This window comes from Rattus norvegicus, chromosome 18, assembly GCF_021556685.1.
Source record: "Rattus norvegicus strain SHRSP/BbbUtx chromosome 18, alternate assembly SHRSP_T2T, whole genome shotgun sequence".
In the NCBI taxonomy this organism is placed as follows: Eukaryota; Metazoa; Chordata; class Mammalia; order Rodentia; family Muridae; genus Rattus; species Rattus norvegicus.
The window spans coordinates 56,200,749-56,213,685 of NC_141551.1; the positions used below are offsets into that span (position 1 = coordinate 56,200,749).

At 50.5% G+C, this 12,937-nt stretch overlaps 1 protein-coding gene across 7 annotated transcripts in view; it reads right to left on the reverse strand.

Moving 5' to 3' along the window:
• Ndst1 (N-deacetylase and N-sulfotransferase 1) overlaps positions 1–12,937 on the reverse strand; it is a 62,364-nt gene that overhangs the window by 10,552 nt on the left and 38,875 nt on the right. For 4 of the 7 annotated variants that reach the window (XM_087592656.1, XM_087592655.1, XM_087592654.1 and 1 more), the window contains exons 3-10: positions 10,159–10,653; positions 7,861–7,948; positions 6,516–6,670; positions 5,641–5,826; positions 4,382–4,510; positions 3,569–3,751; positions 2,511–2,607; positions 926–1,049 (exon numbers count right to left, since the gene is read on the reverse strand). In XM_087592656.1, the coding sequence (XP_087448782.1) occupies positions 926–1,049; positions 2,511–2,607; positions 3,569–3,751; positions 4,382–4,510; positions 5,641–5,826; positions 6,516–6,670; positions 7,861–7,948; positions 10,159–10,653 (1,457 nt within the window). Of the gene's footprint in view, positions 1–925; positions 1,050–2,510; positions 2,608–3,568; positions 3,752–4,381; positions 4,511–5,640; positions 5,827–6,511; positions 6,671–7,860; positions 7,949–10,158; positions 10,654–12,937 lie in introns of all 7 variants that reach the window. The other 3 variants (XM_087592659.1, XM_087592658.1, XM_087592657.1) reach the window with 1 other exon arrangement.

Consider the following 12,937-nt stretch of genomic DNA (forward strand, 5'->3'; position numbering starts at 1 on the left):
TCATTTCCTAAGCTTGGAGTGTGCGGCAATAATACCCAACTAACTCATAACCTTCCTGGCAGAGGTATTCCCACGGCTACCCACTACCTACGTGTGAGAGTGCAGCTGGGTACCCTGCAGCCCAGGCAGAAGGGCGGTGGACTGCTCTAAGGACGGTTTGTTTATCCACATTTCCTTCCTAAAATCTTAAACACGCTGGCTTGCACTGATACATCTGGCCACAAGGCTTTAAGTAAGAGGATACACTTGTTAAAAATATAGACTGAAGGATGAGTAAACATGGACATATGCTATATGGCAAATGGAAGAAAACAATGTGGAAAAAAACAGCAAAAGACAAACACAGGCCCATAATCCCTGCGCCCGGGGAGCCCATTAATTAATAATGCGTAATGGTGGAACACGTGCTCACGGGGCTTATAAAAGCAAGGACAGGGAAAAGACAAACAGAAAGACTGGGAAGTAACACCAGCCCATAGTAACCCCCTGTACAGTGCCCTCTTTGGAAAGTTCTGATGGGAAGCGGGATTCTACCATGCCCAGAGAATCCTAGAAGCCCGCAAGGACTCCTCTCCCAGCAGCTGGCCACACAGAAACAGGCAGTAAGAACACCTGGATTTTCACCCTGCTGTTGCCCAGCTGACTTGTCACATGGGTGTAACCTTCGCTCCCTGAGAACTCTATGACAGTCAGGGAGGGGTTGGTAGCTAGCTCTGACCCTGAGCAAAGGGCTTCCTCATCCAGTGTTCTGTCTGTCACAACACTGTTGCACCGTGACTCGAGAGTCACTGTGCCTTGTCCCTGTTTACAGGGACTGCAGCTGAGTGTGAGCAAGCCCCAGCTGTTTCCTGCTGTGGCCACACTGCACACTCCAGCTGGCTCCACGATGGTCTCCCTGTCCAGCTGGGGACAGAAGGCCACTTACCAGTCGATGCCTTTGTGATAGTTGTGGCCATTAAAAAACTGGATCTCCTCAAAGGTCTCGGAGCTGGGGTAGTTGCTGCTGAGGTCGGGGTGCATGCCCAGGAACAGGTAGAGGGCTGTGGTGCCTATGAGACAGGAGGACAGCTGAGACCTCAGCCCAACCCCCAACAAGACAAGAGCAGGATGTGGACCTATTTTCCATATGCACCAGGAGGGCCTGGGAAAATCCCTTCCCGTCTGGAGTCTTAGCTCCCTCCTGAGTATAATGAAGGATACACTAATGCAGGCTGCAAGGTCTACACACAGCCATGTCCTATAAAGGATGCCCTAGGTGCAGACACAGCCATGTCCTATAAAGGATGCCCTAGGTGCAGACACAGCCATGTCCTATAAAGGATGCCCTAGGTGCAGACACAGCCATGTCCTATAAAGGACGCCCTAGGTGCAGACACAGCCATGTCCTATAAAGGATGCCCTAGGTGCAGACACAGCCATGTCCTATAAAGGATGCCCTAGGTGCAGACACAGCCATGTCCTATAACCTTCCAGATCCATTAATATATTACAGCATCCTTCATCACCAAACAAGAACTTGACCTCAGAGTCTTTCTCACCACTACACTCCAAACCCAGTTAACTGTTGTCCCCTCAGAGTCTCAGAACTAGGTGCTTCCTGCTGGTCGTTTCTAGCTCTGGGCCTCTGTCCACATGGAACCTTGCAACAGCCCAGGGACGAGAAGCACCAACCCTCCAGGCCTGTCCATGGGAAGTTCTTGCTCTCTTTACTTTCTTGCTGCTTTTTCGTTTGCTGGCCTTGCTTTTTGGCGGAGTCCTGTTAGGTAACTCGGGCTACTTCAAACTCATGGTCCTCCTGCCTCAGCTTTCTGAGTGCTGGGGTTTACAGGCCTGTGACACCACGCCTGTCCAACATCAAAACCTCCAGAAGCCATGAAGGCCAGGTCCACTATGCCTTCTTGCTGGTGACTCCCTGTCATGGTCCCTTCCTCCTCTTTGAGAGGACCTTTCTTCATTCTCTGGTGCCTGTGCGGCCAGCACACCTAGAGAGAGACTGATGTTTGGTGATGATCAATATAAGCTGCAGGGTCATAGAAATCAGGCCTTAAGAGCTAGAATCCTCACTTCCCAACTACGTTACAGAAAGTCTCTTAACTTCTGGGAGCCTCTAGTCTTATCTACCTATCCTTGTGGAACTGAGTGGACAATGCTTAGCATTCTTGTCTGTCGTGCTTCTTTCTGACAGACATGACTAACTGATCACAGTCCTCTTTGCCAGTTTTGTAATTTGCAGAGTAGGTGATCTAGGGATCCTTCCTGGCTTTTCTCAGAGGCTCCTAAGAGGACATAGGAAGTGTTCTTTGAGGCTGTGGTTCAAAATAAGTGCCACGTCTCCTCTGCTTCCACCCCCACAATGACAGGCAATTCATATTCGTCCCCACGTTGCTCCCATTTCTGGTTAAGAGGAGACAAAATATTTAAGATTGAGACCTGAGCAAGATGGTCTCCAGAATTCTGTGGCTGAGATAACAGGAAGTGGGGGAAGCTGGGTCAAGGGTCAAGAGACCTGCCTGTTTTCTGGGGGCCAATGATGAGCAGCTTTGGGAAGCGATCACATGTCTTCTCCTTAGACCAGATGTCTTTGTGGCGTTTGTCCTCACAGGGATCCTAAAACAGCAATGGAAAGATGTGAGGGAGGCCTAAGATCCGCGAATGAACTCCCTCCATATATGAGCATATCTGTCTGTCTGTCTGTCTGTCTGTCTGTCTGTCTGTTTTAAAGCAGGGTCTCATTATATAAATCTGGCTGGCCTAGAAGTCACTCTGCATACCAGCCTGGACTCAAACTCATAAAGATCTACCTGACTCTGCCCCCAATGCTGGTATTAAATGACCACACACCACAGTTACATGACTCTTACCTACCCTGCACTCTGGCCACATCCTCACCTCCAGACGCCACTCTGTGACAGATAGGAATCATTTCTGGTTAATGCCGTAACTCCAGTGAGTCTGGCAAGTGGCCTGCAATGTGCTCATCACTAACAGGAACTCATAAGGACTTGTTGACTTTAACTGTGTACGCTACGCCTGAACCCAGGGTTCAGCAAACTTGCCCGTGGAGCAGGGTACACCTCTTGGGAAGTGTTTAGTAAACACGGGAGGCTTACAGTACTCTTCTGGTCTCTACTGCACTAACACAAAAATGGCACAGACACCCAACAAAACCTTCTTTACAAAGACAGACCACAAGCCAGACTTGGCCAGGATCCCTGGCCCGAGTCTAGCTTCTGTTTCCAGTTTTTAGTAGTCCTGGTATAGATTTTCCCAAGGTCTGCCCCAAAGTCCCCTCAGCCCCTTTACCAGCAGCTTAGAGCCTGCTGCAGGTGAAGGAGAAGGCATGACACTGGCGGGCAGGCGTTCCCTACAGTGTGCATAGCTGAGTCTCACCCCAGTTCTTTAAGGCTCTTCCTCAAGTTTGTGTATGAGTATGCATGCACGCACATTTAAGGGTGGGTGGGGAATGTACAGTATGTGCATACATTGCACCTATGTGTGCCCACACTGAGGGAGTGTGAAGTGTGATGGCCGAGCCTTGAGCCCATGACTGGAATACCACTCTGCCCACCTGCCAAAGTGGGTCCTTCTCCTCAGAAAAGATCTGGAAGTACTTCTGGGCCAGCTGCACAGGGGGCAGCGTCTGCAGCCTCAGGTTGGTCCAGGAGTGCAGGAAGCGCACCAGGTGCTTGAAGGTGTACAGTCCCAGGCGGTCATTTCCATAGTTGGATAAGTGTGTCATGAAGACGCTGATCTGTCCCGGGGAGAGAGGGGGGTGGGGCAGGGTCAGCTTCTACACACCTGACCCCACCTGTCCTGGACACTGATACCCAGAGCAAGGCACACCTGGACTATCGACAAACTGTGGGCCTAGGCCTGCGTTCAGCCAAGGAAAACCCAGGTCTGACTGACTGCTAATAGTACAGGCCTAGGGTAGGAAGCTGGCCCGGGGCGGGAGCTGTTTGTGTTGTTTATAAACCACAACAGGTGTGAAAACAGAATCTGAGAGGTATGCAGCTCATAAGGTTGGAGGATAATACACACATGGCTTACTTCATATAAGAAGACTTGCTTCCCCCTTAAATCAGAAAAGAGAGACCCAGAAAGCTTCAAGTGTAAGTATGTATGATGTGCACACACTTATACACACACAAAGAATCAAAAGGAAACATGAGCAAAAAGTGTTAATATTTCTGTAAGAATTCACAATTACCAAAGAGGAATACCAATGCTTTTCTTTGTCTGTCACACAGCAGAGGACACTAGTACCACAAGTAGGCAGCGGACATCCTGTTTCTAGGTCCCCATGCCAGCCTAGCTGGGAAGCTCCTAGGCTACAGTCAGCACCCCTCCTCCTACCAGCCCTGGGCTGTGGAGCACTCACAGGATTGAGGAGCACAGTAAGAAAGAGCTCGCCCCCATTGATGATCTTGTCCAGCTCACTGGAGCCTCCAGGGTACTCGTTGTAGAAGATGGTGTGTGTAAAGAGACCACAGGTCTGCCGAGGGAGGACCTGAGAGGAAGCAGAAGAGAGGCCATGATTTCTCCAGCCATGGTCAAGAAAGGAAGGCTGCTTCCTCAGGAGAAGGGCTGGGGCCTCCTCGGGAAGATGCTCTCCTATAAGGCCACACAGGCCCCACTCCTGGGAGTCCTTCTTCCCAAGGGCTCTACAGCCTGCAGTGCCACCCAAGTGAACCACTGCCCTTGCCTTATAGTTTGCTGCTATTCTCTACACAAAATAAACAGGCCCAAAAGTAGCACGGAAGTTTCTAGAAACTTGGACCATTTGCAGTGAGGGTTTTTGACCCTCTAACACAGCAGCACTGCAGGTAATGTCAGAGCCTCAGCTACTCAAACCAGTAGTTATGAACCTATATTACCGCAGGCTGTCTGTCTCCCTCCTGGAAACCAGGCTCTAGGAACAGGATGAGCATGCCTCCTAACTACCTCATACCCAAAGTTAACATGCATCCCAGGGCCAGCCTGGGCGATGAGACCCTGTCTTAAAATAAAACATAAAGGGTCTAGAGAGGTCTCAGAGGGTTAAGAGCACCAACTGCTCTTCCAGGAGTTCTTAGTTCAATTCCCAGCAACCGCATAGTGGCTCACAACCATCTGTAATGAGATCTGATGCCCTCTTCTGGTGTGTCTGAAGACAGCTACTGTGTACTCACATACATAAAATAAAAAATTCTTTAAAAAATAAAATTAATTAATTAAATAAATAAATAAATAAATAAAAATTAAAAAGGAGGTAGAGGCAGCAAGAAGCCTCAGCAGGTCAGGATGTTGGTCACCAAGTCTGATGACCTCGGTTCAATCTCACTGGTGGAGGGAGAGAAGTGACTTCTACAAGCTGTCGTCTGACCTACACACACACACACACACACACACACACACACACACACACACACACACACACACATATAAAAATAAATTTTAAAAGAGCAAGCAAGCTTTCCCAATCCTGTCACAGAAGGTAAGGGCCATCCGTCCGCCCGCCCGCCCCGTGACAGAGTCTCTGAGGCAGAACTATAGCAGAAATTGGCCCCAAAGCCCTAAGCCAGCCAACTGCAGTCATGCCTCCCAGCATAGTGCACAGCCCCGCCATGAGGGCCCACCATGTCCTTCCCAGCCACTTGCCATGATGCCATTGTGGATGAAGCCACGGCGGTAACGGGCAGGCTTCAGATGCGGGTACTCCTCTGTGCTGGTCACACGGATGTTCCACACTTGCTTCCAGGCCTCATACAGCTGCACATGCACAGGGTACACACCAGAGTGGTGGGGTGCCACTGCATACCCCATATCTGTGGGAATGCCGTGCTCCTGGGGAGAGGATCACCCAGCAGGATGAGAATGGGGGACTTTCCCTTTGCATCTTGTTTCTCTTTTTTTAGAACACAAGAAAAAAGCCAAAGGCTAGAATGACGGGGCACGTGGTCTAAGCCCATAGGTACAGATGGGAAAACTGAAACCTGGCATGGAAAGGGAGGGGCTGGAATCTCAAGAGTGACTGGCAGGTGTAAGCCTGGACCTCGGGTCTCCCTCCTCTCATTCAGTGCATATGCCTGGAACCGTCTCCTGCCTGGCTTGGCTAGTGTGGTCCAAGCTTGTCTTCTGACTGTTTTCTTAAGTACCTCTGCCAGCTCCCCACAGGTTCTTCTTCTGTGCCTGAAGGTGAGAGTTCAGGTCCAGGAAATGAACAGGCCTCGGCATGAGCCCTGAGGTGACCTCCTAAGCCTCAGTTTCTTTTATTTGGGTTTTTGGATTTTGTTGTTTTATTTTGAGACAGGATCTCATGTCTGCCTCCCAAATGCAGGTATTCCAGACATGTACCACCAGGCCCATGAACTTTTCCTTGTTTATAAAGTGGGACTGCCCTCTGGCGGTGTCTAGGCAACAGTGGCTATCAAAGCAGCTTACCCCCAGCCTTGGCACAGAAACAGAGCTATCAAACTGAATCCCAGCCCAGCCCTGCTCCCCTCCAGGTCTGTCCCATAGGGAATCTTACTCACGACAGCGAACTTCTTGTTCAGGGCCATCTGCTCAGCCAGCACAGACTGGTTGTGGAAGAGGTGGGGTTGCATATGGCTCCACATGTGGGGGAACCACCAGAACTCTTTCACATAGGACAGCAGCAGGTCGTCCCCAGCATCCTCAGCATCGGTACCTATGGCAGCGGCACAGAGTGGTCAGCAAGGCTGGCCGGTCACACAGCATCCCACCTGGTCCCTGACTGCAGATAGAATACTCAGCACAGTCCCCTAGGAGCTATGTGGAAGAGCCAACTAAGCCTTGGCACAGGGAAACACAAGCTGAGTCTAGACCGCCCTTCCCTCAGTAAGTGGCTTGACCACACTATCTCCTCTGTGGGCCCTTGTGTTTGAAGTAAACAATACGAGGTGTTTCTTCTGCCTCTCAAATGCCTACTCTCATCCTATTCCAAGAGTCCAAACTGGACCATGTGCTTTCTAACCCACTAACATACACAAGTTTTGAGTGGATACAGGATGCTTACGCCTCTGAGTGGATACAGGATGCTTAAACCTCTGGCTCAGAGGCACAACTGCAACCATCTCTGACCTGCTCAGGGCTAAGAACACCCAAGTGCAGACAGCGCCAGCAGCACTCTAGGTACCAGTGGGCCTTCGTGCACATTTTCAACCTATGGCTGACTACAGTGGCCCTGACCAGAACTTCGGTGGCTGCAGACCACCAGTTCAGGGCTGGTCCCCTTTCACTTGCCCAGCATGGAAGGAACTTGGAAGAACCCTCAACCTCAGTCCTGCTACTGCAAACAAAACACAAGAGAAGGGTGGCCGTGCTAGGGGTTAGGACAGCCATTTGTGCTTCCAATTTCTATGCTATGAACTCCTACAGTGTTCTTAAAACTCAGCCACTGAAAAAGCTCAGCAGTGCCCCTCAGCAATGAAATGGCCAAGCTTGACAACCTGAGTTCAATTCCCAGCACCCACACAGTGAAAGAAGAAAACCAACCCCCAAGTTGTCCTCTGATCTCCACACGTTATGATACATGAACCCAAATATATGTATACACACAGTAAGAATGTAATAAAAGCATTTCAATTCAGCTATTATCTTTTGTAAGTGGAAATCTAAAGGTGAGGAGACAAAAGGAAGATACGTTACCTAGGGCTGCACAGCTGCCAAGTCACAAACCTTATTGCTGCTACTGTCCCCAAATGCCCTCTGCTTGGACCTCTCTTGTGGACCATGAGTTCTGGAGTCACCCATCCCCCAACCCAGTGTGTACCTGGTGCTCTCGCAACAACGATCTGAAGGGGCAGTTTGGGAGAAGCCCAAGAAGTTGTGTGGTTGTAGAGGTGGTCCGTCACGTACCTGTGTGGAAGAATTTCCCTGAGTAGCCCAGGTTGAAGGTGAAGTTTGGGATATGTGTACGAAGTTCATTCTGTGTATCAAACAGGGCCTAGGACAGGCAGAGGAGAGGCAGAAGTGAGGGGAGGTCAGGAGGCCAGATTTTTCCCACTGAGTATCTGAGGGGTATCCTGCTATAACAGGACCACCCACAAGACACACAGGGCCCAACACAGGGCCAACAGTCTATCTCTGTGATGTAGCATTTGTCTCACCTCATACCTGAGGCCTGGGTTCCATTTTCAGCATGGCCCCAAGATGCAAATGTTGGGCCCTTGTTCTGCTGATGCTTTGAACATGAAGCAGATGCCAGGAGGGCTCAGTCACATAGGGATCATCTCTACCTAAGCCTTGAGGGGGAGCATAGGCTGCACACCTGAGAAGCCAGCCCATGCCACCTCCTACACAGACTCTATCTGGCTTGGACAGACCTAAGCTCCAGCCTGGCTGAGTAGCGCATGCCTGAGAAGCTCTTGAGTTTCTCTAGGCCTTAATCGCAAAGGGGACCAGAAGATCTCTGTCCTCAGGGAGCAGAGAGGTGAGATTCGGCCTGTGACACTGTCTAACTTATGGTAAGCAAAGTCATGGAAGGAGAGCTTACGGTGAAGCAGTATCGTCACACGAAGGATCCTTCCTTCTCAGAGGAAGGCAAGACTGGATCAAAGGATCCTGATCTTCCACGGACATACTCTGTGTTCTGTGTGCCAATGGTCCTCCTGTGAATTTATCTAGCACCCTGCTAGTCCATAGAGGAGGCTGACCTCTGGGATAGGACTGTACTGCTCACAAGGCTCTGACACCTGCAAGAGCCTGCTTTTAGGCAGCACTATTACCTCAGGCATCTGACCAAGGTTAATCACTGCCTGATAGACACATGATCTAGCCACGCAGCCTCGAGGATGCCTCTCCATCTTTCTGAGCCACAGTGGCCTCCTCATAAGTGGCACTCACACCTCTGCTCCCTCTGCTGTGAAGAGGCAATGAGGTTATGCACACAGACAGCTGAGCACAGAGCCTAGCACTCACCAACCCTTAGCTACACAGGTTCTATTGGGACCACAGAACCGGTACTGCACGGCCAGAGCTACACTGCCAACTGCTGGTTGGTAGGGGCACTGCAGGACGGTGTTGGCTGGAAGGCTCAACTGGAGTGAACTTAAAAGCCTCAACAGGAGAACACTAAAGAAAAGTCAGGAGCGGCACTGTCCTTAACAGCAGATCAGCACTGCCCAAGCCTGCTGTGGGGATGGGGGAGGGAGGAGCCTGACCATGTGGACATGCCCCTCCCCCACCTGAGTAAGGCACCATTATGTAAGCCTAGTTAGGCTCAGTGATAGGATGGGACTTCTCCAAGTCACCTAGTCAGAGTCACACTGGGACCTGACTAAAATTGGGTCTTCACTACCCAAGACCACCATGCTACTCTTTGCAGAGTTCAACTCTGAGCAGGACAGGGCCACAACCCCAGTGGACCCTTCCTTCCAGACCTTGGGCCAGCCCTGCCAGAGGTTTCAAGTTCAGGAGAAGGAGCCTGCCACGCTGTCTAAAGCCTCTTGTAGCATCAAAGAGGTCTGTGCTGGTGCTAATACATCTCTAGCCCTGTTAATCTCCTGAGAGAGGACACCCAGTCAGCCGGCAGCGCTCTGGGGACTTAATCCCCTGTTTTGTCTCCATCTGCTTTATTGTTATGGTTGCCCTCTGTGGTGGCAACCTACACTGGTGCCCTGACACGGGCATGCTGTCTCCTCTGCAGACTCCAGTAAGCCAGATGACTGGAAGCAACTGCATCTCAGACTGTCCTCTAGCAGACATCTTTCTTGGTGAGAGCACAGGTGTGTTTGCAAAGAGCTTCTGCAAACAATTTGGTAAATTGTTTCGGAATTAAACATAAGCATCCCACTATCAGTGTACAGCTGTTAAAACACACTGTGAATGTGACTTGGGATCTCATTCTGAAGAATCTTGTTGGGTCTTTGACAATGGTGAACAGTTTTTTAAGAGTTAAAAATCACATCTGGGATAAAAGGCAGATTACGTCCCTTGCCGGATTCATTTTTGTTTCTACCTGGTTCTCCTCCTCCTGAACTCCAGAATATACATGCGAAATCCCTCCATATTTAACACTTTAACCAAACGTTAGATGCTTCTTGCACATAGTAAGACAGCAATTGGCCCAAGTGGGGATCAATAGGTCTGTGTGAATAGCAGCATGAAGGCCCAGATGGGGTGTGGCCCCATGACGAACTCCAGGTCTCTCCTTACCTTCACATCCTCCACCTTCATGCGTGTGCCCTCCTTGCCTACAAAAATGTCATCAATGTCCACCAGGATGTATCGGTCCAAAGGCAGTGAGAGGCGCTTCCCTGTGAGGAAGGCCACAGCGTCCACGAAGACGAGCTTATGCAGCCAAAAGTTGAGGTTGTTGCCAAACAGCACACGCTGAATGCCGTCATGGAGGCCCAGGTCCTGGACCACAGTAGCGTGCAGGGCAGCATGCAGGCCGGCATCTGCGCCCAGGTGTGGGATGGACTCAGAGGAGCGCGTCTTGGCCAGCAGCACTGGCTCATAGGTAGAGTGGTTAGACTGGAACACCGTCCAGTCCTCTCCGGGCAGCACACCTTTCTCTACCTCACTGGGCCGTGTCACGTACAGCAGTGGGGACTTGGGGTTGATGCTGCAGTCTTTCAAGCCCAGGTTCGAATGCAGGAAAAGAGGGAAGCCTTTGAGCTGTGCACTCAGCAGGCTGTTCTCATTGGCCTACAGCAGTGTAGGGTAGAAGAGCTGTCAGGCACAGTTGATGACCGTAACGTCAATTACAATATTTACAACTTCACAAGAGCTACCATATCCCTGAATCCATACACACAGAGACATACATACACAACATACAACACACAACACACACGCACAAATGGACACAGACACATGCACACAGATACACATGCAGACACACAGATATACACAGACACACACTGACACAGACAGATAGACACACGTGCATGCATGCACACACACAAACACACATACACACACCTGACATAAAGGCCACCCTCCCACACGGAAAGCAGCTCTCTGGCCCACCAGCCACCACTGAGACCACCTCCCTTGCCTCCTGCTACCCCCACTCCCCGTGCTCATCTCCTCTTCCTGGTCTCCCCACTCCACCATGCTCTCCCTCACCCTTCCAAACAGCTGCCCATAAATAAGGTACATTTGCCCTTGTTCCTACACTGGTTCAATTATCTCCCCTGGGACTGGTAAACTCCTATTTATCCTTCAAAGCCAACACATATACCTGCTTCCTCCATCGGCTTCCCTAAGATCACGACAAAGCCTCAACCGCACTGGGTTCAGAGCCTCCCTTCTACCAGCCTGCAGCTACTTGAGAACAAGGTTCTATTTCTTACTTTGGATCCCTGACACCCAACAGGGACACACATTCATTTGATAAGTAACTATTTTTAACAATGAAAGAGAAACAGACAACTGCCAATACCTAACATCTGATAGCTGTGGGTTCCAGGGCTGATTTATCAGTCTGCAGCTACGTACTGTACCAGACATTAAGTATTTAATGAGATAGAGTGAGAAAAAAGACAGACAGGAAACAGAGTGTGAACTGAGAAGAAAGGTAGATGTGGCCCTCTCCTTAGAATCAAGCAGGAAGGAGCAACAACCATCAAAACCACAAAATAAGAGTAAGACACAGTGTGCATACATGCATAAGGTCAGAGCTGCGGACCAGCACATGCTGGGCAGACAGCTGGCTCAGGAGGCTCCTGGAGAAAGGGCCTCTGGAGCATGCTACAGGATGAGTGATCAACTGGAGAAGGTAGAGGTCAAGGCCTAAGAATAGCAAGTGAAAAGGCCCTGAGGCAGGAGAGAGCACAGCATGATTAAGAAACAACAAGGAGCCATGGACACATCAAAAAAGGAGAAGAGGCAGGAAGGCCATGGGGATAGACCCAGGTCCCGGGAGCTGTCAGGGGTAATGACTGAGGTCACAGATCCACAGCATCTGGAGGAGGAAGCCCCTGTGGGGCTGCCCTGGTTAGCATCATGCCTCAGCACATGCTGAACAGAGTGGATGTAGGTTTCAGTCTGAGCCTTGTGCCTGGTTCAGAGCTCAGCCTGCCCAGAGAAAGCTGGTTACTAATCTTAACAGTTAGACTTTTCCTAGTCCCACAGAGCCTCTGCAGGGGCCTGGTTTTGTAAACTGTGATAATGAACCACACTGGATCTCCAGATGCACAGAACGCCTGCCAAGTCCCCATTCTGAGGCAGCTTCAATACTGAGGTGCAAGAGACTGAGACCCATCCACAGAGACAACCTCCCTGGGCTCTCAGATCCTCACCACCCTAAGTCAGCACTGGCCCAGAGTGTGACCCATCTGGGGGCCTGAGACACATCAGGCCATGTCTTCCACTGCTCAGGCCCAGGACGCCAGGAGACACTACCTGCTCAGGGATCCCATTTCAAAGTCCTGGCCCTGAGCTTGCTGAGAGGCGCTGTGGCTTGTCTAGATACGGAGCCACTGTGGAAGAAGAAGCCAGGCCACAACAGCCAGCCCTGAAAGAATCCAGCGAGAGAAGGGAACAGAAGGCGTAGGCACAGGAGATGCTGGCTCTGTCACAGGGTCCATCTAGATGAGATCTTCTTCCTACTCTTCAGCACTAAGGAGACAGCCACTCTCCCTTTTAAAGGGGTCTCCATGAAGTAAGGAAAAGCCAGACCAAGAAGTGGGATAGAGGCCTACCAGAGACTTCTTGACAAGCAGGCAATCTGCCCTGAGAAACCTACATCCCTTCTCTGAGTCTCTAGTCAGTCTGTTCCTATGTAGCCTTGTGGTCATCCAGTTAGAAGCAGTAAGCTGGGTTGTCAAATCCTGGTGAGTGGCATACTAACCATGTCACTTTGGTAAAGCCACTTTGTCATGTTATCTGAAAACAAAGTGCCTACTCTATGTGACAGAGCAAGCAAAGCAACGTGCTGGGCACTGAATGATCACATGGCCTTCACCAACCCTGTGTGCATCCAGAC